General features: G+C 40.2%; 1 protein-coding gene across 3 annotated transcripts in view; it reads right to left on the reverse strand.

The window, feature by feature from the left end:
* The window catches only part of supt6h (SPT6 homolog, histone chaperone and transcription elongation factor), a 71,841-nt gene that overhangs the window by 38,219 nt on the left and 5,710 nt on the right, over positions 1-27,912 (reverse strand). For all 3 annotated transcript variants that reach the window (XM_043718484.1, XM_043718485.1, XM_043718486.1), the window contains 7 exons: positions 24,883-25,065; positions 24,378-24,448; positions 13,408-13,600; positions 12,196-12,280; positions 11,507-11,783; positions 8,578-8,679; positions 3,383-3,499 (listed from right to left, as the gene is read on the reverse strand). In XM_043718484.1, the coding sequence (XP_043574419.1) occupies positions 3,383-3,499; positions 8,578-8,679; positions 11,507-11,783; positions 12,196-12,280; positions 13,408-13,600; positions 24,378-24,448; positions 24,883-25,065 (1,028 nt within the window). The remainder of the gene's footprint in view (positions 1-3,382; positions 3,500-8,577; positions 8,680-11,506; positions 11,784-12,195; positions 12,281-13,407; positions 13,601-24,377; positions 24,449-24,882; positions 25,066-27,912) is intronic.

Here is a 27,912-nt window from a genome sequence, read left to right on the forward strand (position 1 = left end):
TAAGATTTGCTTTCCCAAAATGCAGCACCTCGCATTTATCTGAATTAAACTCCATCTGCCACTTCTCAGCCCATTGGCCCATCTGGTCAAGATCCTGTTGTAATCTGAGGTAACCCTCTTTGCTGTCCACTACACCTCCAATTTTGGTGTCATCTTCAAACTTACTAACTGTACCTCTTATGCTCGCATCCAAATCATTTATGTAAATGACAAAAAGTAGAGGGCCGATCCTTGTGGCACTCCACTAGTCACAGGCCTCCAGTCTGAAAAATAACCCTCCACCACCACCCTGTCTTCTACCTTTGAGCCAGTTCTGTATTCAAATGGCTAGTTCTCCCTGTATTCCATGAGATCTAACCTTGCTAATTAACTTCTTTCATCAGCTGTTCTAAAAAACTGGTTGAACAAATATTAACTAGTATTACGTCAATACTTCTCATCCCAAGGATTTCAGCAACCTTCTTCAATGCTGTGATATTTAAGAATTCAATTCATATCAGTTACCTTCTATGCTAGTGTTCATAACAACAAACTTTTACTTAAATATATAAGAACTATCTTCAACTATCTTGCACTTTTTACAGTGGCAACATTTCCCAACATGTTTCACAGCAGCAGAAGACCAGTCAGTTTAACTTCAAAAGTGGGAATGCTTCTAAAAATAATTATTTAACATAGAATTAGTAGCCACATGGATTGATTAAAGAGGGCCAGCATGGGTTTCAAAGGGGAAACAGTGCTCAACTAACTTGGGAGTTTTTTGAAAAAGTAATAACAGACAGGGCTGATGAGGGTAATGCTTTTAATGTGGTGCACATGGACTTCCAAATAGGTGTTCGATAATGCCACACAACCGACCTGTGAGAAATGAAATTGCTCATGGAACAAAAGGGACAGTAGCAATAAGACTGTAACATTTGATGAAGAGCAACGGTCAATGGCTATATTTTGGGTTGGAGGAAGGTTTGTAGTGGAGTTCCCCAAAGATCTGTATTGGGACAACTGATTTTCCTGGCATAAATCAAAGACTTAGATCTTGGTTTGCAGAGGCCAATTCCAAATTTTGCAGCTGATGTCAAAGTTAGAAGCAGCCTGGAACCCTAAAAGGACACTGACAGGTTGGTTGAGTCGGCAGATAGGGAGCAGATGAAGTTCAATGCCGATAACTGTGAACTGATACATTTTGGACAGACAATACAAAATAAGGTGTACAACTCTCAAGGGGGTGCGAAAGCAGAGACATTTGGGTGCATATGAGCATAGATCACTAAATGTGACAGGACAGGAGGAGAGACAGCAGTTAAGAAAGTGTGCACCATCCTTGTCTTTATTAACAGAGGCTAGGTACAAAAGCAAGGAGGTATAAGATACCTGTTTGTCCTCAGCTAAAGTACTGCCTATAGTTTTGGGCAACAGTCTATAGAAAGACGTAAATGTGTTGGAGAGAAGACAAGAGAGACATTTATAAGAATGGTGCCAGAGATGAGAAACTTTGATTATGAAGATCGATTGGAGAGTTTTGGACTATCCTCCTTGGACAGAAGGATATGAAGCGATCTGGTGGAAGCTTTCCAGGTTGTTTGGGATGTGGATAGAGTAGATAGAGAGAAACTTGTTTCTACTCATTAAAAGGTTGATGCATGAGGGGGCACAGATTTAAGATGATGTGCAAAAGATGAATGGGATGTGAGAAAAAAATACTTTCACACAACGCGTGGTTTGGCTCCGGAGTGCACTGCCTGAAAATATGGTGGAGGTAAGTTCAACTGATGCATTCAAGAGGGCAATGGATAATTACTTATGTAGAAATAACACACAAAGGGTATGGAGAAAAGGCAGGAGAATATGGCTAAATTATAATGTTAATTTTTAGAGCTGGTGCAGACATGATAGGCCAAATCACTGCATCTGTGCTGTAACACTTCCGCAATTCTGTGATCAAATGGGATTGGACACAGAAACAGACAAGGAGATATCATTACATATGACCAAAGTCTTGGTTAAAGAGACAATTTTAAATAGCAAATGGGGAGTGGTTTAGGATGGGAATGTCACTGCTTTGACAGCTGTGATAGTGCAATTAAAATCAGTTAAAATTTGCAGGTGTGGGGAGGAAACTCAAATGATTGTGATAGAAGAAATCTGATTGATGGGTGAAATGCAGAAAAGATTGACAACACATTTAAGATCCTGAGAAGAAAGGAAGATTGGAGATGGCAGCCATTTGAAAGGATAGAGGATGAGTTTCTTGAGGACAAATGGAAGATCAGAAGGCGATGGGAGGCCAGCATCTGAACTGAAAATGAGCCAGAAAGAGAATTTAAATGGTTAGCAGTTTGGTGGGAACAGGACCATCACATGATAGGGACTTGACAGGCAAGATGAATTTGGAGAGTGAGGAGTGAAAGAAGAAAATTTAGACGAAGTTGTGAGATGAGGACCATGATAGTGTCAATTGTAGAAACTTGGATTAGCAAACTAGGGAAAGCAAACAGCAGAAGCTGAACAGATGGAACTTTATCTTTGTGGCAACAAAAATTAGTGAACTCTTCACTTGTTATTGATGGAGAGAGTGAAAGAGGCACGTGAAGGTGATTACAGAAATATGCAGTTGAGGAGAGAAGCTGGAATGTTAACTGGTGCATTCCAAATTGACCATTGAATAGCAAACAAATATGGATAGCAGGAGGTACTGAAGTACATAGCCTGACTAGATCTGATGAGGAGCAATTAACAGTTACCACAGATGTGCTGGCCTGCATCCAAAGAAGAGGACATGAGGATCTTAGCTGGAGGTTTTCCAGAGTGAGTGATGGAGTAATGGTTTTCATGGAAAAATTGAGTTGCAAGGTGGTGGACAGGATATGATTGGACAGATTAGTAGCGGCAGAAATGCCATGATGAATGAAAGGCCAAAGACCAGACAATTGGTCATGAGTAAGTGCAGCGCCAATGTAAATATCAAAATGCAGATGCACATTTCTTTGTAATCTTCTATAATGGTATTATCTCAATGTTCACATAATTGTCCCGGTTACTGTAACAGGGATGCCTCCGCTGAGGACTCAAAGTTGATCACCACAGGAACATTTTTAGGCGTTTGTATTCCCACCCTGGGAGTGTCATGTCAGGGTGTGAAAGTCAACAGTTCCTATCCCCATTTACAGGGCCCCACTGTTTATTCCAAACTCCTGATGCGCTCTCCATTACCTTGTTTCGGAGCTCAAATTTGCAAAACCCATCTCTATGTTTCCAACACATTAGAATTGTGAAATGTCAATATTGTTCTGTAATTTGCTTTGTATTTGTAAAATGGATCCATGAAATGTTTATTGCTTTAATTCAAATAATGCCATTAAAACTATCAGCAAAATGGAAGTACCTCAAAATGCTGGTTCCTCATAAAATTCAGTGCTTCTTTTATCTTCTGGATTGTGGCAGGGCCTTTGCGGCTGAAGTTGCTGACACCCTGGCTTCGTTCGAGGTACTCTGAGCTTTCCTATGATAGTAAAAAGATGTTCTGTTGTCAAGAGCTCCCTAAAACAAACGGCCATTTCACAAACTTCTCTGCAGAAGTGTCTAGAACACTGTCTAAACACAGTCTAGAAATTGCTTAAAACATTGTTATACTAAGTTATACACAGCAAGAAATGAATTCAAGTTATCGGAGTTCAATCAGTGAAGGGGTTAGAGGAAGTGAGATACCAAAAAGAATTGATTACTCTCAGCACTTTTTTCAGCAAGATCACTGAATCATCGTGCCTGCAGTGACTCTCTGAAAGAGCTATCCAATTCGTCCCTGTCAGCTGCTCTTACCCAATAATCATGCACATCTTTTCCTTTTCATATTCATCCACTTACTTAGAGTCAAGAGCAATACAGCCTGGAAATATACCCTTCGGTTCAACTCATACGCACTGACCAGACATCTTAGTCCGATTTTCCAGCATTTAGACTGTTACCCTCTAAACCCTCCCTTTTCATATAACCATCCAGATGCCTTTCCAATGATGTAATTGTATCAGCCTCCACCACTACCTCTGGCAGCTCCTTCCATACACGCAATACCTTCTGTTTGATAAAGTTACCTCTCAGGTTCTTTTTAAATCTTTCCTCTCTAACCTTAAACCTGTCCTCTAGCTTTGGACTCTCCACCCTTGGCTATTCACCCTATCCGTACATCTCATGATTTTATAAACCTCTATAAGGTGACCCCTGAGCCTCTGACACTCATGGGAAAACAGCCTCAGCCTATTCAGCCTTTTCCTCTAGCTCAAAACTGCCAGTCCTGGCAACATCCTTGTAAATCTTTTCTGAAAAGTTTAACAACAACTTTCCAAAGAGGGGCAACCAAAATTGTATGCAGTATTCCAAAAGTGGCCTCAGCAATGTCGTGCACAGCTGCAGCATGACATTCCAACTCCTATACTCAATGTTCTGCCTGACCAATGAAGGCAAGCATGCCAAATATCATCTTCACCACCTTGTCCACCTGCAACTCTATTTTCAAGGAACTATGCACCTGCACCCTTACAGTTATCAATCTGTCAACACCACCAGTCTTTCAGTTACTAGCTTTCAATTTATAGCGTCATGGGTGCCTGTCACATTTGTGAAGAGGGTTCTGAAAGGTCCAAAAGCATTACCTAATTCAGTACATGTCAGACAGCGTATGACTGCAAGCCCTCGGAGTGTAAATGGAAGATTATTTATTTATAGTTTGGGTTTATGACACAGAGCAAACTTTGAAAGGAGTTATCTTGTTTTGGTTTAGAAATAACAAGTCAGAACATGTGACACTAGAAAAGCACAGCAGGTCAGTCAGCATCCGAGGAGCAGGAGAGTCGACGTTTCGGGCATAAAGCCCTTAATCAGGAATGTCATTCCAGCACCACACTTTTCGACTTTGATCTCCAGTATTTGCAGTCCTCACTTTCTCATCTGAAATTAACAAGGATTGCTAGCTTAAAGAAGCCAGAGATTGAACATTTTTAGGATTATTTTTGAGGAGACCTGACTGGGATCAGAAGCAAAAACAGAGCTTCTCTCCTGGAGGCTCAGCTCACGGTGTAAAATTTTAGCTTGTGAAATTTCCAGAAGAGGTGTGTTTGGTTAGAAATCAGTTGACTATTAAAAAGACCGAGAAAGTCTAAGCTTTCAGTTTTGTGACAGTTCATAAGAAGATTGTGCAATTCATAGTCAGAACGTAGGAGCAGTTAAGTGAAATCTAAAGATGCGATCTGGAAGGATAGCCAGAGGAAGAGGTAGAGTCTGGTAGATTTGCAGCATTTAAAAGGTATCTGGATGGATTTATGAATAGGAAGGGTTGAGGGGGATATGGGCCAAGCGCTGGCAATTGGGACTAGATTAGATTAGGATATCTGGTCGGCATGGCCAAGTTGGACCAAAGGGTCTGTTTTCGGGCTGTACGTCTCTATGACTCTGGACTGGGTTTGCTATAAAGTGATAAAGTTGAGTCATAAGCAAAACCTTGATTTGATATTTGTTTTAAAATTTTCTTCAAACTGTGTTTTATATTTAGATGGTTTGGCTCGTCTTCCTGCAACACATTATTGATGAGGATGAGCACCTCACCAAGACATTCCACGTGCCTCCACTTCTCGCCTTTAAACAACTGCTAAACCATAAACAGACCATTGTTCGCAGCAAACTGCCCAGCCTTCAGGATAACATCGACCACAAAACCATACAACCATGTCATGGCAACCACCGCAAGACTTGTCAGAGTGTCAACATGGATACCACCCACCCATATGTGGCAGGTACTCATGTGACTCAGCCAACGTTGTCTTATCACATATGCTGCAGGCAAGGAAAATCAGAGGCATGGTACATTGGCAAGACCAAGCAGATGCTAAGACAAAATATGAATGAAAACCGTGCAACTATCACCAGACAGGGATGTTCCCTCCTAGTTGAGGAACACTTCAGCAGTTTAGGACCGTCGGGTGACCTTTCTCCAAGGTGGACAACAATGCAGAGTGACCGAGCAGAGGCCGATAGCCAAGTTCAATAACCATGAGGATGGCCTCAACCAGAACATGTCACACAGATGACCCCACTACACTATACACTACAGATGACCCCACTACACTATACACACACACACACACAAACACACTTACACACACACTCACACAGACCCACATGTTCTCTCAAAGACATACACCCTCCACACACTCACCCTCTCACAGGCTTATACTGTCACACTCATGCACACACTCTACCAAGCATGCATACACATACATATAAGTCTATGGGGTGAATTTGCATTTGCAGAACTGTATTTGCAGATACATTCTATTTTGTTCAAAAGACACACAATCTGCAGACCGTCAATCAATGTGATATTTTATAAATTCCTACTTTGGAATACAGACAGACTCCAATCTCACACCTTTAATGCATTGTGAGAGTGGAGATGTCACTCTTTTAAAATAAAACCTCAAATTATCTCGGGAATGTGATTTGAAAGAAATTCTGGGCTTTACATATTAATGAACTGAGACCTGCAACACATTCTAAAAGATGAAAGACTTAACAGCAATCTAGGTTTGTTCAATATATTGTATCAGTTACACAACATTATGATCTTGTGCTATAAATTCTGTGTCTTATGATCCTGCCCCCGAGCTACCTGACGAAGGAGTAGTGCTCAGAAAGCTAGTACTTCCAAATAAACCTGTTGGACTATAACCTGGTGTTGTGCAATTTTTAAACTTTGTCCATCCCAGTCCAACACCAGTACTCCCTCATGTTTTAGGATTGCTTTCCTATTGTGTAATAAACTTCTGTTTTATTTCTGGAATTCCTTTTTTACATTGAATGACCACTTTAACTTAAAAAAAAAATCTATCCAGTCACATTTCATTCTGGGATCTGACATGTCCATTAGTAACATAAGCTGGGATCACAACAGTTTTGATACCAGCACCACAGGCCATATATTGGGGGATCATTTCAATTAGGCGCATTTAAGACTAATTTATGGAAGTGAAGCATAAGCATCCCACTGCAAGTCCAGGATTGTGAATTACCACTGTAAAGTCAGAAACCTGAAAAATATGTCTTGCCCTTTCTCTTTGTGCTCTCTGGTATTCTTTAGTTTGTTCCACTGAAATACGAGTAATTAGCTTTTTATTTAGCTTGTAGAATCAGAGATGTACAGCATGGAAACATGCCGACCAGATATCCAAACAGAATCTAGTTCCATTTGTCATCATTTGACCCATATCCCTCTAAACCCTTCCTATTCATATACCCATCCAGATGCCTTTTAAATGCTGCAATTGTACCAGTCGCCACCACTTCCTCTGACAGCTCACTTCATATATGCACTTCCCTCTGCATGAAAACATTGCCCCTTCTGTCCTTTTCATGTCTTTCCACTCTCACCCTGAACTTATGTCCTCTAATTCTGGACTCCCCCCACCCCAGAGAAAAGACATAGTCTGTTTAACCTATCCATATCCTTAATGATTTTATAAACCTCTCTAAGGTTACCCCTCAGACTCCGACTCTCTCAGGAAAATAATCGCAGCCTAATAAGCCTATTCCTATAGCTCAAATCCTCCAACCCTGGCATCACCTTTGTAAATCTTTTCTGAACCCTTTCAAATTTCACAACATCCTTCTGATAGGAAGGAGACCAGAATTGCGCACAATATTCCAAAAGTGGCCCAACATGACCTCCTAACTCCTATACTCAATGCTCTTTACTATCCTATCTACTGCAACTCTACTTTCAAAGAGCTATGAACCTGCACTCCAAGGTCTCTTTGTTCAGCAACACTGTTTACAACCTTACCATTAGATATATAGGTCATGCTCTGATTTGCATTTCCAAAATGCAGCACCTCACATTTATCTAAATTAAACTACATCTGCCACTCCTCAGCCCATTGATCAGATGGGCCAAGATCCCATTGTACTCTCTGAGGTAAACTTCTTCGTTGTCCACTACACCTCCAATTTTGGTGTCATCTGCAAACTTACTAAGTATACCTCCCATGTTCACAGCCAAATCACTTACATAAATGACGAAAAATACTGGACCCAACACTGATCCTTGTAGGACACTACTGGTCACAGGCCTCCAGTCTGAAAAGCAACCCTCCACCACCACCCTCTGTCTTCTACCTTTGAGCCAGTTCTGTATCTAAATGACTAGTCCACCCTGTATTCCATGAGATCTAACCTTGCTAACCAGTTTACCGTGAAGAACTTTGTCGAAAACCTTACTGAAGTCCATATAGATCAGTTCACCACTCTGCTCTCATCAATCCTCTTGGTTACTTCTTCAAAAAACTCAGTCAAGTTCGTGAGACATGCGTTCCCACACACAGAGCCCTGTATTTTGAACAGAGGTCGACAATCCTACAACCAGCCAAATTCTGTTATCCAAACAACGATCTTAACAATAGCACAAATACCCAAAAAGTGTGCTAAATTCTCTCAAATGTGTATGAACTATCACTTTCTAGACACACTGTGACAGATTTAAAACAGTAGAAAGAAAATCCCTTAATTACTTGGGAAGTAGATCTGGAGTCTAACCTGCAAAGAAATGGTTGGCGTTGAGAATCCATTTCTATAAATCCAGTCAGCCTCTTCCTCTAGTTCATCATCTTCGGCAGGTTTAACTGGAATGCCACGAAGCTATAGAAAGAATTTAATAGAGTCCATTTAACCATTGCTGTACGTGAATGCACTAAAACTTTCCAACCTTCTATTAATGATGAGGGTTAAAGAAATCAATTTTCATGGATCAAATCTTATGGACATGTCAGCAAAGAAATTGCTTTCATGCACTGAATACACTGGCCCAACACTGGTTCCCACAAGCTTCTGGTAGGCCTTTGCTTTGACAGAGCAGTCTTCACAGTCAGCATACTAATTAAACAGCAGAAACAAGAGAATGAAGGTAGGGTACTATGCCCAAGTCAGAATAACATGACCTGGAGGGAAACATAGAAAGTCCGATGGCATCGAGGGTTTAATTTGAAATCGTGATACAGATTGCTGGGCAGATAAGAAGCGCTGCTGAAACAACTTTGTGTAGAGTTAAGCTGCTAGATTTACCCTTAATTTTGCTCAGTTACAAACACTTTGTCAGTGCCAACATGGACAGGCGTGTCTGCAACAGTTAGATTTGAGCAAATAAGCTCAAGTAAATTACTATATTGCTTTTCATTATCTATATAAATGATATGGACGTGAACATAGGAGGCATAGTTAGTAAGTTTGTAGATGACACCAAAATTGGAGGCATAGTGGACAGCGAAGTTTACCTCAGAGCACAACAGGATCTTGATCAGATGGGCCAATGGGCTGAGGGGTGGCAGATGGACTTAAATTTAGATAAATGCGAGGAACTGCATTTTGGAAAGGCAAATCAGAACAAGATTTATACACTTAATGGCAAGGTCCTGGGGAGTGTTGCTGAAGTAAGAGACCTTGGAGTGCAGGTTCAAAGTTCCCTGAAAGTGGAGTCTCGGGTAGACGGGATAATGAAGGTGGCGCTTGGTACGCTTTCTTTTATTGGTCAGAGTATTAAGTATAGGAGTTGGGACATCATGTTGTGACTCTACAGGACATTGTTTAGGCCACTTGGGATATTGCGTGCAATTCTGGTCTTCTCCCTATTGGAAGGATGTTGTGAAACTTGAAAGGGTTCAGATAATATTGACACGATGTTGCTAGGGTTGGAGAGTTAGAGCTAGAGGGATAGGCTGATTAGGCTGGGGCTGTTTTCCCTGGAGCATCGGAGGCTGAGGGGTGACCTTATAGAAGTTTATAAAATTATGAGGGGCATGGATAGGGTAAATAGACAAGATCTTTTCTCTGGGGTCGGGGAGACCAGAACTAGAGGACATAGGTTTAGGGTGACAGAGGAAAGATTTAAAAGGGGCCTATGGGGCAACCTTTCCATGTAGCATGGAATGAGGTGTCAGAGGAAGTGGTGGAGGCTGGTACAATTAGAACAGTTAAAAGACATCAGGATGCGTATATAAATAGGAAGAGTTTAAGAGAGATATGGACCAAGTCCTAGCAAGTGGGACTCAATTAGGTCAGGATATCTGATCAGAGTTGATGATTTGGATCGAAGGGTCTGTTTCTGTGCTGGACATCTCTATGACTCTACATTTGATTAGGCTTCTCACCACATGATCCAAGCTAGATTTGACAGCCATAACCTTCTGGGGTCAGCCAACAGTGGTGCTTCTAAGCCACTCTTGCTGGCAGTTACAGAAGATCACACGTTATTATTCTGTACACTTGCTTCCCATACTACAATGTAACTGATGACTGTGAACACAGAGGAACGCTGATTTATCAGTTGAGCAGGACTTTAGATGGTTAGCTTTGACCTTTCTTCTTCTGAAGCTCCAAGCTGTGGGGTCAGTAAGTTTACCCAGAACCACTCTCAATCAAAAAGATATTTCACTGCGTCCACACATTTGATGAATCAATCCCAGTGGTGGGAATAGAAACACCCAAAAATCCGGATTGTATGCTGATAAGATACTATCCCAAGCTTGAATGCATCAGATTGTGTTTGATGTCTCTTAAGGGAACTTAGTAAGGTCAACTGGGTGGAGATTGCTGAAATTTTATTAGGCAACTGGATGAAATATCAGCAGTTATTGATTGGAAAAAAAACTGGTAGCAAATACATTGTCAAGTTTCAATGGTGGAACATTTGCATCAGATTCCTAACCACAAGAACTAAGGAACTGAAAACAACTGCATGTTGAGAATTACAGGCATTCACTTACTCAAATTCAATGTTTTATCTGGAAACAGAAACCAAGAAGAAAAAACTGGCTGAACAGTAGCATGAAAAGCTTAAATTTATTTTCTAGTCATTGATATAATACTTAACAGGCCGTGGATTTATGCATTTATAGGGATGCTGAAATAGAAACATTGCAGATGTGTCATCCAAGACAACAAGTAATTTGATAAAACTGTAATATGGAACCCAGTGGGTGATTAATAACTTCAAAAGGATTAAAGTCTTATGATGCACATGGTTTAGAATCAGGATAGAACAGAGTTGTAGCACTCGACTTGCCACTGTTGTAACAGAGGTAAATAAATATGCTTAAACTGGACCAGCAGGTTTATAGTGCAATAAAGTAATTTAAACAGCTATTTTATACAAGTCTAAACCAAAAGCTTAATTTTTAAATGCTTGAATCCTCTTTCACTTTTTTATAAATGAACAATAACGATATATTTGAGGGAACATCCAAATATGGAGGATATAAAATTGAATTAAGAGTACTGGACTATGTGCTCACAATGTAAAATGTTAAGCACTGGTATGTGATACTATGTGACTCTGCTATTTTAGAAGAAATCAACCAAAATAACAGATCTAAGCTGGAAAAAAAGTTTTTTTTCCTTAATCTCTTATACAATTCTGAAATAAAGCTAAGTTGAAGCACATGGTCCCTTTCCTTCAAAATGATACACTAACCTGGAATCTTTCTGGCATGTCTGTAACTCTGATCTCATTGTCCTGGTCCGTGAGGTGACTGCTCTCCAGTTCACTAGGCTCATAAATCTCAAAGATGCTACGGCGGCTGACACGTTTTTTGGTGGTTTTTTTTGGGCGAACTCTTGTTTCACCTTCTCCCAATTCTTCGTCTTCAAACTCATATTCATCCTCAAGTTCCTCATCATATTCATTGTATTTTTCAAACTCGTCATAATCAAAATCTACTCCAAAGATCTCCTGAGCTTCTTGAAGAGCACTGCAATGAAAAATAAAAGCTGCTGTATATAGATAGGATTCCACTGGGTAAACCAATCCAACTTTCACTAAGATTGGAATTCAAGACCAAAATTACAAAATGCCATGCAATCAGGCTCAAAGATGACGCAGAGATTACATGCCAACACATCCCATGTTCTTATGCATACTTTTTATGAGCAGGTTATGTGGGTTTTAAAAATATTTAAACTGAAACTGCACCAAGCATTTGAATGTAAAATATACATTTGCTTACGATATTTCTCTAAGAGCTGTATGCAGTGGAGCTAGAGGATTATAATACAGCAACTATTTTTATGTGCATTTTTCTGTCAGAGTTGGTTATTTGGTGTTATTATACCAGAGAATACTGTGTGGTTTGTAAAGCATAATCTGTATAGGACATTACTTACGCATCTGTGTAACCTGGGAACTTCCTCTTCCATTTTGGTTTTTTGATTGGTTGTCCATCATCATCAACAATGAAGTCATCAATATCTATATTGAATGCAAAATCAATTTGAAATATTGCAATTCCTGTTCCTCCAAAGTTGCATGCCACATTTGGCTTCAGAAACATAACACTTTTTTAAAATAGTTCAGAGTGTGGGTCCAGCTTTACGCCACACCACAAATAGTTGAAAACCTAAAATGCTTACAAGGTTTAAAGATGATGGTGACATTATATGCCAAGAGCAACTAATTAGTATTAAGAAAAGTAAAATAGTAAATGTTATAGACCAGAACAGAAGTGGCAGGAAATATAGGAAATAGGAGTTAAGGAGGGGTTGGGGGACTGCAGTGGGGAAACTATTACTGCAAAGTAAAACCTCAGTCATTTTCTTGTCTTTGGAAACACAACTCAAGTGCATAAAAATGGTACTGGCCATTTGACACCAACTGATCAGTGTCCGTGTTTATACTTTACATGAAGCTCCACCTTACTTAATTTCAGTCCCTTGAAACATTCTCTCTTGTGTTTACACAGCACAAGCTTCAAACACATCTAAGTCAGCATCTAGTGATGGAGACAGGAAATAATCCTAACTTCAAAGAGCTATCACTTATCGGCCATGCTAACTATTGGTAAATAGGTCCCTGTTATTAACTAACAAGTATTAACATACTGCCTAGCAGACTTGGCCTTGAATTAAATTATCATCCTCAAGGTAATGCTTCTAACATGGCATCATTTAATATGGCAATGGAGATGTCAGCCTAGCTTATATGCTCAAGTTTCTGGAGTGACCGGAATAGACAGCCATTGAACTTGGAAGTGAAAAATGCTAAGCCACAGCTAACATTTTTACCCTTTGGAGCTAAGTTTCTAAGATTGAACAAAAGTTTGTTTCTCAGCCAAATGGAATACGGATGTTAAATTTATCCAAAACTCCAAATGAATTGAATGTCTTTTTCTCAATAAATGAGATACAACATCTAATTTGTGTATAGTAACATAAGAGTTTACACAATTTTTGAGATAAACATTAAAAACATAACTTTGCTTTTTGAGAGCTTCATGTTTAACACAATAAAGTTACTTCTGTTTATTTCCTAATGCAGACAGACAGGCATCCATTCTTAAAACCTTCATGCAGTCATTATTGTACAGCAGGCCAACATACCTGACTCCTCCTCCTCTTCCTCCTCCTCTTCTTCTGGGGCTACCACCGGTGCTTCAACCTGTTCTCCCTCTTCACCTTCAAATTCTGGAAAAAGTTCATCAGCGATAGCCTCTTTCTCATGCCCTTTCTTTGCAGTATCTTCTTCTTCATCATCTTCATCATCAGATACTTTTTTCACACGTCGGAATTTTTTCTACAAAGTCATAAATATTATTAACTTTTCAAATTGAATATCAGAACATGTTAATATTTTAGAATGAACAGAAACAGGTTCAAAGCGAGTGTTTATTATCCTACCTAATAACAAATTAGGTAAATTTTGTTTGGATTAAATAGCCAATGTAACTACACATGACGTTGTTGCAAAGATTATCACAATTTATAGAGAATTACTACAAAAGCTTACTTTGTAAAGTAATACATCAGATTCTGAAAGAGGTGTTGCACTGGGTTAGCCTTTAAGTCAGCCATTTGCTATGGAATATTCGAACTTGACAAAGTGAAACCTGCAGGACAAACTTTTCACACTGCTCAACCATGGTTCCCATTAGCTTACATTTTAAACTAAAGTGAGAAAATTCTGTCTTAATTTGCACATAAATTCTTCTTGTACTCCGGGTATTCAATCAAACAAAAAGCTTTGTATCAGGGCGGTTAATTTGGTGCAAAATCATTTAGTTTGGTTCAACTATATTCAAGAACCAGGTTCTTCATCTCCTCAGCCAGATAGCAATATCGATGGGCGCAACTGAATATAATTCAGAGGAGGCTCGCAAGAATGATTCCCAGCTAAAAATCTTTACTTTCACAGGATTTAAATGAAGGGTAATTTCAATATGTTTAGCATTATGATGACTGAATAATTATAATATTATGTATTTTGCAAACAAAGCAAATCTAACTTAAAGTGAACACAAAATTTTAGAAAATTGTACCAGAAATCGCGTAACTGCCCTTATTAATTCACTGTCAGCTAAGCCAGTGAGACAGACTGGTGTGTAATCTTGGCAATCACATAGAAAGACATTTAGAATTTGATTAACTATAAGGCAATCAAGAAAATGGTATCGTACTAATAGAAGGTGCGAGAATTCAAAGTCTCTGAGGAAAAACAGGAGACTGGAAGGATTCACAAGGAATTACAGCATAATTATCTTTGCTTTGTGGAACAATAATTCAAAATTAACAGTAGCTATCTGAAGTTTTAACCTGTATATACACAATGCACAATTTTAATAAAATTCGAAAAAAGTAGTATGAGAAACATCATCAGAAAAGACAGAATGCTCAACCAGAGAGAGCACAAAGAGAAATTCAACACAGTTAAGAAACTAATGCACTAAACCAGATCACCAAGGGCTTCAACCTGCAGTGCAGTAAAGGCAAAATAAAACAGGCTTCACTTGCTCCCAGAATCTGATCCATTCAGTTCAGTTACTTGTGGAAAAAATCTCCAAATGGTCAATTACAAAGCCATCACAAATGCTGGATTCTAACTTCAAGTCCTTCATCTCAGAATGAGAAATATTTGGGCAGTTAACAGGATAACGATAAAAGACTGTTCTTATTTTCACCCTTGAAATTATCTTTTATCCATACCCACTGCTAGTTTCCATATCTGTATTTAAGCTAGTAACTATTACAGTTTACTTAACAATCTTGTACAACAGTTGTCTCATAAACCAACCTTGAACTTGTTTAACACTAAATGTGGAGTCATCCAGCTTCTTACAATTCATCTGGTAAAACGGTTATTGGTTAGTTAACTTTGGGATTTTATCTCTACGATGAAGGAGGCTAATGGAGGCTCTGGGTTTTGGAGGTGCAGTTGAAGGAATCTTTGATTGCATTTGTGACAGAGGGAGTGAATGATTAAGAAATAATCATAATATTGTGGGTAATGTGCCACAAAACGCCAAGCCTCCGACTTGCAGTTATATCCTGCGTTTATGCAGCTGGTTCAATAAACTCCTTGTCAATAATGACTCCTCATAGGATAATAATGGTGGGGGATTTATGGTAATGTTGTTCAATGTAAAAGGAAAGTGTTTAGACCTTTTCTTTTTTTGAGATAGTAATTTTGTGGTACGTGTACAGACCAAATGTTACTTGTCACTGAACATCCCAAGCCAGCAAGCTGTCCAGGTCCAGTCGGAAGTGGGCACAGACTTTATCGGAGACGTTCTGAACAGTAATCGCCACCAGCATTCCCACTTCAGATATTATGTTTCAGGAAAGGCCATTACTGAAGCAGCTGAAAATTGCTGGTTCAAAAACACTGTCCTGGCAAACTCTGTCAATGATAACCTAGAGCTGAGATGGTTGACCCCAAAAGTTCCAAACATTTTTTGTTTCGGCTGGATATGATTCTAGCCAGTAAACAACTTCTGCACAACTTTCAGTCATCAACTTTACTGGTACTCCTTGGTACCACATTCAGTCAAATATTATGTTGATATCAAGGGCAGGCACTTCATTCCACCTCAGCCATATTTGAACAAAGCTCAATGATATCTGCAGCCAAGGTCTTGAAAAAACTCTAACTAAAGGTGAGTGAACAGGTGATTGGGAGAAAGTACCACTTATTTGCAGTGTTGACATCTTACATCACTTTGCTAACAAAAGAGCAGACTTGACAGGACATGACTAGGTTTATCGCATTTTATGTGGACAGGCTAATTTACACAGCAGAGCTGAAAATGTGTTGCTGGAAAAGCGCAGCAGGTCAGGCAGCATCCAAGGAACAGGAGAATCGACGTTTCGGGCATAAGCCCTTCTTCAGGAATTTACACAGCATTCTACTTTGTCAGGGTTGGATGCTAGAGCTTTGCCTTTTCTAGAACAGCTTGAGCAGATGTCCAGCCTAGATGATCTCTGCACTACAGGCCAATGCTGTTAGGACCTTTGTGGTGTTGCGTATTTTGGTATTGTGGAGTAAGTTAAGTTGGCTGAAGACTGGCTCCTGCAATAGCTTGGACATCAAGAGGAATGCGCCCTCAGAGTTGGGACAGAACTTTACCTCCACAAGGACCGTGCTATGGTTGCTATGACTAGATGCATTTGCGACAGATTATGGAGGACAAGCTCAAACAACATTTTCCCCTATTATTGAGTAACTCACCAGTCTGGTGTTTATGTCTTACCAGATCTGTCCAGCTTAGTCATAATCAGGGCTTGAAGATATTCCTGTTAATTGACATTTGAATCTCTCATTGGGAGTAGGTGCTGAAATTATGTTATTTCTAAAGGGTTTTTTTTTATCCCATTATGGAGGAACACATACGCCTCAGTTATGAAAGGCAGAAGGTAATAATCAGCTTTTTGTTTTGACTTGACATCATAGTGATGAATTCATGTCAAGGAATCAGAGGATAACTTCTTTTCAACTGGATACCACTGCCTCCTCATTCCTGGTAGGTCTGACTTGCCAGTAGGACAGGATAGGTCCAGAGATAATAATCGTAGTGTCCAAATTCAGACTGTGGAATAATGTGGAGCAGCTTTTCCAGTTTTTGCACAAGTTTACAAATATTACTAAGGATAACTTTGCAAGGCATGTGGATTATCATGTCCAGGTTGCTGCTCAATGGCCTCTGTTGTATTCTCATCCTTTTAGCTTTTCATTGCAGTTTTGTACACCTAACTGACTTCTCTGGCAATTTCAGTCAAGCATATTGATAGTGCGACATAATTACATACAGGTTAGACTGGCAAGAACAGCAGACTTCCTTTACTAAAAAGACAATAGTGAATCAGATGGGTTTTTAAAAACCTGCAAATCCATGGTCACCATTACTGATTCTAGCTTTTTATTGCAGATTTTAGTATATTTGAAAGATTTAAAATTCCCCAAATGTTCTGGTAGGAATTGATCCTCTCTCTCTAAATCATTTGCCCAGATCTCTAGATTGCTATTCCAGAAACAAAAACACCATTCTACATTATAGAATTATGAGCAAGGGGTTATAACCCATAAAAGATGTATCACTTCTTCACATCAAATTCCATTTGACACGTGCCTGTTCATTTCACTAGCCTATATCCTCCTGACACCAGCCTTGCCAACTTTAAGTTTCACATCATCCGCAGACTGAAATTATACCCTGTACATCCAAGGTCATCCATATCAAAAAATGCTATGGTTATTATAACAATCTTGTGAAACACAACTCTATTCCTCTGTTCAGAACTGATAAATAAATCATTCACCATTATTGTCTACTTCTGTCCTGCAGTCAATATTTTTATATCAACGCTACCACGTTAATCCCATTTATTACAATTTTGAGACCTTTGCTAAAACCTTTCAAAAACTCATGTACAAGTTAACTCTCTCGGTCAAAGAACTGAGTAACACAAGTCAATGCAATCTTCTTGACTAGCTCTCAACCACTGGGGACTGAAGAGGTATTTTCCAATATGAACTCTAAAATGTCACACTGTAATTAGAGACAGCTTTGTTCTTCTTCACTATCTTTTAATTTCACATGCTGACTCTTAGAGTACATGCACACAGATAGATAAAGGATATCTAATTCTCAAGAAGCTTAAGACATCACAACTATAAGGCAAGTATGATATACTAGATGGTTTCTTTCCTGCCCGTTTTCACATGCTAACAATCATACATTTAATGTAAATCTGCCTTTTGAAATGTTTTTATTTTATTTAAATATTTTTACTAGCACAAAATTCCAAAGTACAGGTTATTTTGTCAGAGGACAGAACCAGGCTATTCAGCTCCAAGTCCAAATACACAAGGACAATGACCATTTTCTCCCTTAATTCCATTTTGGTGTGAAAAATACAGTGGGATGGTTAAGCATGATATTTTGACTAACAGTTGTGCAAAAGCTAATAAATATTTGCAAACAAGTCCATATGGAAAGCCCAAAACAGTATCAGTTGGGACTGAACAAGAGAACAGATAAATAAAAAAGTCTGAAAACAGACAGATGTAGAGAAAAGAATGTAAAACTGAGGCTTTGAGAGTTTGATGACCAAATTAGTAATAAATTGATCACAAACTGAGTTACTGAATTCATTTAAGGATTTACTGAAATCTCCTACTTCTACAGAGTCTAAAATGTCAGACTGTAATTAGAGACAGCTCTGTTCACAAGATTTAATTTTATTCTTGTAAAACTTGACTCATTTCTTTTACAGCATTTACCAAATAAAAGCCTTGCTATTTAATCTATATAGTAAAAACAAAATGCCAAACAGGCTTAACTTTTTTTTAAATTGAGTTCTTTTTCTACGGCCGAAGTGAAGTTTTCTTCACTTCAAGATTCTGGGTAATCAAAGATGGAGGACGGGGAAAAAATTGTGGCTGTAAGAGCTGCTCCTTTTTGAGGTATTTTCAGTGTTGGAGGTGATTTCCTTGAATTCCAGGAGCAGCAATTACTGTTTTACATACTGGTGTATAGTTCTGGAGATCTTGTGGGGAAAAAAAACAAAACAGTGGCACTTTAAAAAGGAAGACAGACAAACGTAACAACCACGTGGCCAGAGAAAGAAACTTATACTGCTGTCTGACACAGCAGTGAATCTGGACAATTACTGCCTTTGCTTTCAAGTATCTTTGGAGTGCATTGAGAAGAAAATGAACAAAGAATGAAATTCACAGCTGATCTTGGAGGAACCTGTGTGGGAGAGTTCACAGCACAGGAACAGATCAGTGCATTGTTTTTAAGTGTAGCCTTGCTATAAATCTACAAAAGTGAGTAGAGTGGGTTCTTTCTTGATTACATGTTTTATTGAGATCTGTCTCTTGATTAAATTTTAAAAATATAAGCAAGGCTAAATTAAGTTAGCCTTGAGCAGCGTTTTTCTTGCAAAAAGACAGTGTTATTTTTTCGATTGGCAGATTGTTAAGGTGCAAAGATGGCCTTCAGTAGAATGAAATGCTCTTGTTGTCAGATGGGGGAGTTTCGGGAGAGTTTCTGTGTTACTAATGATCGTGTCTGCAGGAAGTATCTTTGGTTGCAAATCCCATCAGATCGCATGGATCAGTTGAAGCGGTAGCTAGAGGCAATAAGAAATTTACAGGAGCTAGGAGGTGTGATGGATGGCAGTTATAAGAAGGGAGAAAAGCCACCGATACAGTCAGGTAGGTGGGTTAACTCCAGGAAAAGTAGCAGGGGTAGCTGGGTAATGTAGGAGTTTCTTGCAGCTATCCCCATCTCTAATAAGTATGCTGTTTTGGAAAATATAGGGGATGAAGGACTCTCAGGGGAATATAACACGAATAGTCAAGTTCCTGATACAGAGAATGGCCCTAATGTCATGAGGGGTACATCGGGTTCCAAGCGATCGATTGTGATAGGGGAGTCTCTAGTCAGAGGCACAGACAGACATTTCTGTGAAAAATCAGAATGGTGTGTTGCCTCCCTGGTGCCAGGATCAAGGATATCTCAGAGAATGGTTTCAAAGGGGAGATTGACCATAGGAGGTCATTTGAAATAAAGACATAGGAAGGGAAAAGGATTAGATTCTGAAGGGAGAATATAGAAAGTTAGGCCGGAATTACTTTGAAAAAAAAAAAAGAGGACCTGGAGGGTAGTAATATCTGGATTACGACTAATGCTGTGAGCTAGTGAGGGTAGGAATAGGAGGATACAGCAGATGAATGCTAAGGAGCTGGTGTGGGGAAAAGGGTTTAGATTTTTGGATCATTGGACTCTCTTCTGGGGTAGAAGTGACCAGTACAAGAAGGACAGTTTGCACCTGAATTGGAAGGGGACTAATACTTGCAGGGAGATTTGCTCGAGCTGCTCAGGAGGATTCAAACTAGTAAGGCAGGGGAGTGGGACTCAGGGAAATATTGAGGAAAGAGATCAATCTGAGACTGGTATAGTTGGGAAAAGAAGTGAGTCAAACAGTCAGGAACAGAGCAGAGAACAAGATAGGAGTGATAAATTAAACTGCATTTATTTCAATGCAAGAGGCCTAACAGGAAAGACAGATAAACTCAGGGCATGGTTAGGGACATGAGACTGTAATATCATAGCAATTAGAGAAACGTGGCTCAGGGATGGACAGGACTGGCAGCTTAATGTTCCAGGATACAAATTCTACAGATAGGATAGAAAGGGCAGCAAGAGAGGAGAGGGGGAAAGAAGCATTTTCGATAAGGGATAGCATTACTGCTGTACTCTGGGAATGGATCAAGGAAAGTTATTTGGGTGGAACGGAGGGAGAGAAAATGGATGATCATGTTATTGGGATTATATTATAGACTCCCCAGTAGTCAGCATGAATTGATAAGCAAATTTATAAGGAGATCTCAGTTATCGGTAAGAATAATAGGGTGGATTTGATAGGAGATTTTAACTTTCCAAACATAGATTAGAACTGCCACTGTGTTAAAGATTGAGATGGAAGGGAATTTGATGTGTGTACAAGAAAATTTTGAGATTCAGTGTGTGGATGTACCTACTACAGAAGCTGCAAAACCTGACTTACTTTTGGGAAATAAAGCAGGGCAGGTGACTGAAGTATGAGTGGGGGAGTGCTTTGGGGCCAGCAACCATAATTCTATTCATTTTAATATAGTGATGGAAAAGCATAGACTGGATCTAAAAGTTGAATTCTAATCGCCTGTCCCTGCCGCTTCTGGTTGTCCATTTCAGCTGTCCGGTATATTGGGTCCAGGTCTATGTGTTTGTTGATGGAGTTTGTGGATGAGTGCCATGCTTCTAGGAATTCCCTGGCTGTTCTTTGTTTCGCTTGCCCTATAATGGTAGTGTTGTCCCTGGACCTGGACCCAATATACCGGCCACTACAGCGGACAGCTGAAACTGACAACCGGAAGCGGCAGGGACAGGCCACTATAAATGCCGGAGGAAACACCACAGAAGCGCTTCACAGGAGGCTCCCAAGCACTGAGGATGTCACCTAGACAGGGATCGAAACGTTTGCAACAAAAACTTCCAGCTCGGCGAACAGAACCACAGCAACGAGCACCCGAGCTACAAATCTTCTCACAAACTTTGAGTTGAATTCTAAATTGGAGGTAGGCCAATTTTGATGGTATTAGGCAAGGACTTTCAAAAGTTGATTAGGGGCTGTTGTTCGCATGCAAAGGGACAACTGGAAAATGGGAACCCTTCAAAAATAAGATAATGAGATTCCAGAGACAGTATATTCCAGTTAGGCTGAAAGGAAAAGCTGGTAGGTATAGAGAATGCTGGATGACTAGAGAAATTGAGGTTTTGGTTAAGAAAAAGAAGGAAGCATATGTCAGGTATCGACAAGATAGATCGAGTGAATCCTTAGAAGAGTTAAAGGCAGTAAGAGTATACTTAAGAGGGAGATCAGGAGGGCAAAAAAGGAACATGAGATATCTTTGGCAAATTGGGTAAAGGAGAATCCAAAGGGATTTTACAAATACATTAAGGACTGTAAAAAGGTAATTAGGGAGAGAATAGCACTCCTCAAAGATCATCAAGGCAGCCTAAGTGTGGAGCTGCAGGAGATGGAGAGATACCAAACAGGTATTGTGCATCAGTGTTTACTGTAGAAAAGGACATGGAAGATATACAATGTAGGGAAACAGATGGTGACATCTTGAAAAATGTCCACATTATAGAGGAGGTGGTGCTCGATGTGTTAAAACGTATAAGAGTGGATAAATCCCCAGGACCTGATCAGGTCGTAGAGATGTACAGTACGGAAGCAGACCCTTTAGTCAGGTGTGACCATGTCGACCAGATATCCCAACGCAATCTAGTTCCACCTGCCAGCACCTGGCCCATATCCCTGCAAATCCTTCCTATTCATATACCCATCCAGATGTATTTTAAATTAGTGAAGTTTAAGTAGTCTTTTAAGTGTTGCAATTATACTATAGCCTCCACCACTTCCTCTGACAGCTCAGACCATAACAGTGTGTGTTTTCTGTGTGAAAAAGTTGCCCCTTAGGTCACTTTTATATCTTTCCCCTCTCACCTTAAACCTATGTCCTTGAATTCTGGAATCCAACACCTCAGGGAAAAGACTTTGTCCATTTATTCTATCCATGCCCCCTATCTTATAAAGGTCTACAAGGTCACCCTTCAGCCTCTGATGCTCCAAGGAAAACAGCCCCAGCCTATTCAACCTCTCCCTATAGCTCAAACCCTAGAGAGGTGCCGGAAGACTGGAGGTTCGCTAACATAGTGGCACTATTAAAGAAAGTTGGCAAGGAAAAGCCAGGGAACTATAGACCGGTGAGCCTGACATTGGTGGCGGGCAAGTTGGAGGGAATCCTGAGGGACAGGATTTACATGCATTTGGAAAGGCAATGAGTGATAGTCAACATGACTGTGTGCATGGGAAATCATGTCTCTCAAACTTGGTTGTATTTTATCAAGAAATAATGACGAGGATTGATGAGGGCAGAGTGGTGGACGTGATCTGTATGGACTTCAGTAAGGCGGTCGACAAGGTTCTACATGGTAGACTGGTTAGCAAGGTTAGACTTCATGGAATCCAGGGAGAACTAGCCATTTGGATACAGGATTGGCTTGAAGATAGAAGACGGAGGGTAGTGGTGGTGGGTTGCTTTTCAGACTAGAGGCCTGTGACCAGTGGTGTGCCACAAGGATCAGTGCTGGGTCCACTGTTTTTATCATTTACATAAATGATTTGGATGTGAACACTATAGTTAGTACGTTTGCTGATTACACCAATATTGGAGGTGTAGTGGACAACAAAGGTTACCTCAGAGCGGGATCTTGATCAGACGGGCCAATGGGCTAAGGAGTGGCAGATGGAATTTAATTTAGATAAATATGAGGTGCTGCATTTTTGAAAGGCAAGTCATAGCAGGACTTATACACTTCATGGTAAGATCCTAGGTAGTGTTGCTGAACAGACTTTGGAGTGCAGGTTCACAGTCCCTTGCAAGTAGACAGAGGTAGATAGGATAATGAAGGTAGCGTTTGGTATGCTTTCCTTTATTGGACAGACCATTGGGTATAGGAGTTGGGAAGTCATGTTGCGGCTGTTGACGACATTGGTTAGGCCACTTTTGGAATATTGCGTGCAGTTCTGGTCTCCCGGGTATGAAAAGAATTTTGTGAAAGTTGAAAGGGTTCAGAAAAGATTTACAAGGATTTGCCAGGGTTGGAGGATTTGAGCTATAGGGAGAGGCTGAACAGGCTGGGGCTGTTTTCGCTGGAGCGCTGGAGGCTGAGGGGTGACTTTATAGAGGTTTATAAAATCATGATGGGCACAGATAAGGTAAATAGACAACGTCTTTTCCCTGGGGTGGGGGGTCCAAAACTAGACGGCATAGGTTTAGAGTAAGAGGGGACCTAAAGGGGACCTGGGGGCAACGTTTTCACACAGAAGATGGTGCGTGTATGGAATGAGCTGCCAGAGGAAGTGGTGGAGGCTGGTACAATTACAACATTTAAAAGGCATCTGGACGAGTTTATGAATAGGATGGGTTGAGAAGGCTATGGTCCAAGTATGGCAAATGGGACTAGACTAGGTTAGGATATCTGGTCAGCATGGATGAGTTGGACCAAAGGGTCTTTTTCTATGCTGTACATCTCTATAACTAATTGTTAAACTTTAATACAATTATCACCAACATATGTAGAGGAAGATTTTCAGCTAAGCTAATGGTTTGGCTTTGTCACAAAGCTCTTCAATCATCTCTAGTTGTACCCCATATGAATGGTAAATGACCTGGTAACCACCAATAACTCAACAACCCTGATGCTACATAGTTGAAAACACAATTGTGTAATTAAACTAAGACAGACAAAAATCTGAAGCAACGACATACACATCTTACAAAAGAAACTCGGAAACATTACTTTTTCTTAAAAATCTTATGAACATTTGTAATATTTAATTTATTTACATCATCACTATGTTAGAGCAGTTTTCTACTTTGGATAGATCAAAAATTTACTAATTTTTAATTCTTAAACTTCAAATCACAGTTTCGGTTAAACCAAAAGAATTAGCTTTACCCTTTTGACTTTGACACCCAAGTTTTCCTCAATTAGGTCAAAATCATCATCTTCCAGCCTGTCATCATAAGCTGCATATAGAAAGAAAACAATTATTTACATCATATCATGGACATAGAAACATGACATTCTAGTGACTATGATTCATTAAGATTTTATTAAAATCTTGTTGATCCAACAGAACATTCACAAATATAAATTTAAATTGTTTGACATCATTACAGCCTCTCCCACAGTATATTAAATCTCCAAATGCCTAGAATGTTGATTCTCTGGTCCTTTCATCAAGAGTCATATCAACAAGAATTTCTGAATGACAGGACATTATCTGCAGATATTTTCCAAAGGAGAATTTCCTTTTTAAAAATAATTAAAATACTCCAAAATATGGTGTAAATTCGGTGAGACAAGCATATATGCTGCAAGTACTAATACGAAACAGAAGTCTTAGCCTTGTGGACTCTGAATATCTACTGAAGAAAAATAATGTGATTTAAACACTGACTTTTACGCTTTCTTTTCTTTGTGATAGAGTCTGAACCCCCAGAACCTTCACTGGCTCCATCGTCATCATCATCATCCTCCTCCTCCTCTTCCTCTTCATCATCGTCATCATCGTTAATGAAGTCCTTTAAATTTCCCTGCTCATCCTGGTCATCTGCATTTTCATCCTCCTCCTCTTCTTCCTCTGTTGGTATGAACACAAAAATAATGTTTAGATATCCAGTTCCTCACACACCTAAAATGCATTATGTTATAGAGGTGTATAAAATCATGAGGTGCATTGATAGGGTAAATAGAAAAAGGTCGAGAGTATGGTGCTGGAAAAGCACAGCTGGTCAGGCAGCATTCACATTGGTGAAATCCACATTGATCTCATCCCACTCCTCCAAGGAAATGCAGGTCCCAGGCCTCCTCCATCGCCAAACCCTTACCATCACCTGGAGGAAGAACGCCTCATCTACTGCCTTGAGACCCTCCGACCACATGGAATCAATGTGGATTTCACCAGTTTCCTCATTTTCCCTCCCCCCACCTTATCCCAGATCCAACCTTCATCTACCTATCGCATCCTCAACTACCTACCCCCCCAGCCCCAACCCCATTCCATTTATCTCTCAGCTCTCTTGGTCCACAAGCCTCATTCTTGATGAAAGGATTATGCCCGAAACGTCGATTCTTCTGTTTCTCAGATGCTGCCTGACCGGCTCTGCTTTCTCAGCACTATACCCTACTCTGATCAGAAGCATCTATAGTCCCCACTTTCTCCTAAATATACAAGGTCTTTTCCCCAGAGTGGGAGATTCCAAAACTAGAGGGCGTAGGTTTAAGGTGAGAGAGAAAAGAGTTAAAAGGGACCTAAGGGGGCAACCTTTTCATGCAGAGGGTGGTGCGTGCATGGAATGAGCTGCCAGAGGAAGTGTGGGAGACTGGTACAATTGCATTTAAAAGGCATCTAGATGGGTACATGAATAGGAAGGGTTTGGAGGGATAACGGGACAAGTGCTGGCAAATGGGGCCAGATTAAGGGAGGATATCTGGTCGGCATGGACAAGTTTGGATGAGTTGGACCAAAGAGTCTGTTTCCGTGCTGTTCATCTCTATGACTCACCAATCTAGCCATCATAGATACACCTATCGAAGACAGAATTGATCAGAATGACTACCCCAGTATACTTGCAATGCTGAATTTCAATCTTTGCACTGAGAATGCCCTTCACCATATTGTGACACAACACTACACTAAATGGGATAAATCCAATGCAGTTGGCGGCACGGTGGCACAGTGGTTAGCACTGCTGCTTCACAGCGCTTGAGACCCGGGTTCAATTCCCACCTCAGGAGTGGAGTTTGCACGTTCTCCGCGTGTCTGCGTGGGTTTCCTCCGGGTGCTCCGGTTTCCTCCCACAGTCCAAAGATGTGCAGGTCAGGTGAATTGGCCATGCTAAATTGCCCGTAGTGTTAGGTAAGGGGTAAATGTAGGGGTATGGGTGGGTTGCTGGTCGGTGTGGACTTGTTGGGCTGAAGGGCCTGTTTCCACACTGTAATCTAATCTAATCTAGTTCTAGCAGCATATCCCTCAATGTTTCATTATCATTTAGATAGGGTACCAACCATGGTTCAATGAGGAAAAGCATACTTGGAACAACACCAGGCATACCTTAAAATGCAGCCTCAAATGGTGAAGTTATAACATGGGACCAGGTTCATGGTAAACACTGGAAGCAGCATGCAGAGAGAGAGCTAAGCAATACTACAACTAAAAGATCAGATCAACACTCTGCAGTCGTGCAACATCAAGACATGACCAATAGACAATTAAACAACAAAAAGAGAAGAAACATCACTGCTCTCAATGATGAAAAAATTGTCCACTTTATCATGATAATGACGAATATGCAGTATTCGCAACCATTTTCATCTAGTCAAGATTTATTTGGATTTCCAGCGTTACTGAAGCAGGTCTCCAGTCTAACTCAATTCACCAATGAGATTCAAGAAACAGATTAGCAAAGTAGTTGCACCAAAGGCTATGAGCCCTTGACAATATCTAGCATATTGTAAAGACTTGGGCTCCAGAACCAGTTGCAAAACTAACCCAAATTGTTCCAGTGCAGCTACGACACCAACATACGCCTTGATAGGTTTTGTAGGATAAATCTAATCAACTGCTGCCCTACTTGTTTACACTTAATTGAAGTGATGAATAATAGGTTATCAACAGTGCCAGCAAGTGGCATTTGTCTCCCACTTGCAAGTAACCTACTCATTGATACGGTGTTTGGATTCTTTCAGGTCAATTTGGCATCATTGTCCTCATTTCAACTTTGGTCCAATTATGGGCATAAGAGCTGAATTCAAGACAAAGTGAGAATGATTTCACTTGACATCCAGGTAGCATTTATAATCAGGGAGCTTTACTACAGTTGATGTCAATGACAATTGTAGGGAAAGCATCTCCAGTGGGTCAACACAATGGAAGAAGGATGTGGTTGCTGAAAGCCAATAATTTCCACAGATGTTCCTCAGACAGTTGAGGGCCGACCACCTTCAGCTGCTTCATCAAATGACTTTCCCTCCATCACAAAGTCAGGAGTATCCACTCTTGATCAGTGCTCACTACCATACTGTACACCTCGAGCACAAAGTAATTCCTGCACACACACAGCTTTGCGACAGAGGAGATCAAATGAGGTCATCTGCTGTACCTCTTTTGATGACTGAACAATCTTAATCAGAAAGTCTTCACAAGCACCTCAGTTGAAGTTGTTCTTGGTCAGAGACATGGGTTGGGATGATCTATGTTGACAACAGGTTTGCAGAGCTTGCATCAAAGTAGATGCAAGCTCTGCAGACCTTTTGCCTACAGCTGGTGTAGCTTACATTAATTGTCAGCTAAATGTGTTTGTCAAGGGTTTTCATGGCTCTTAACAGGATTCTTCAACTAGAGCCTTGGGGGCTTATTGGATTTTTAATACACTAAATAACATCACATCACACATTAAATTCACTTGGAAGTGTATACTGTGTTCTT

The sequence above is a fragment of the Chiloscyllium plagiosum genome, chromosome 28 (genome assembly GCF_004010195.1).
Source record: "Chiloscyllium plagiosum isolate BGI_BamShark_2017 chromosome 28, ASM401019v2, whole genome shotgun sequence".
In the NCBI taxonomy this organism is placed as follows: domain Eukaryota; kingdom Metazoa; phylum Chordata; class Chondrichthyes; order Orectolobiformes; family Hemiscylliidae; genus Chiloscyllium; species Chiloscyllium plagiosum.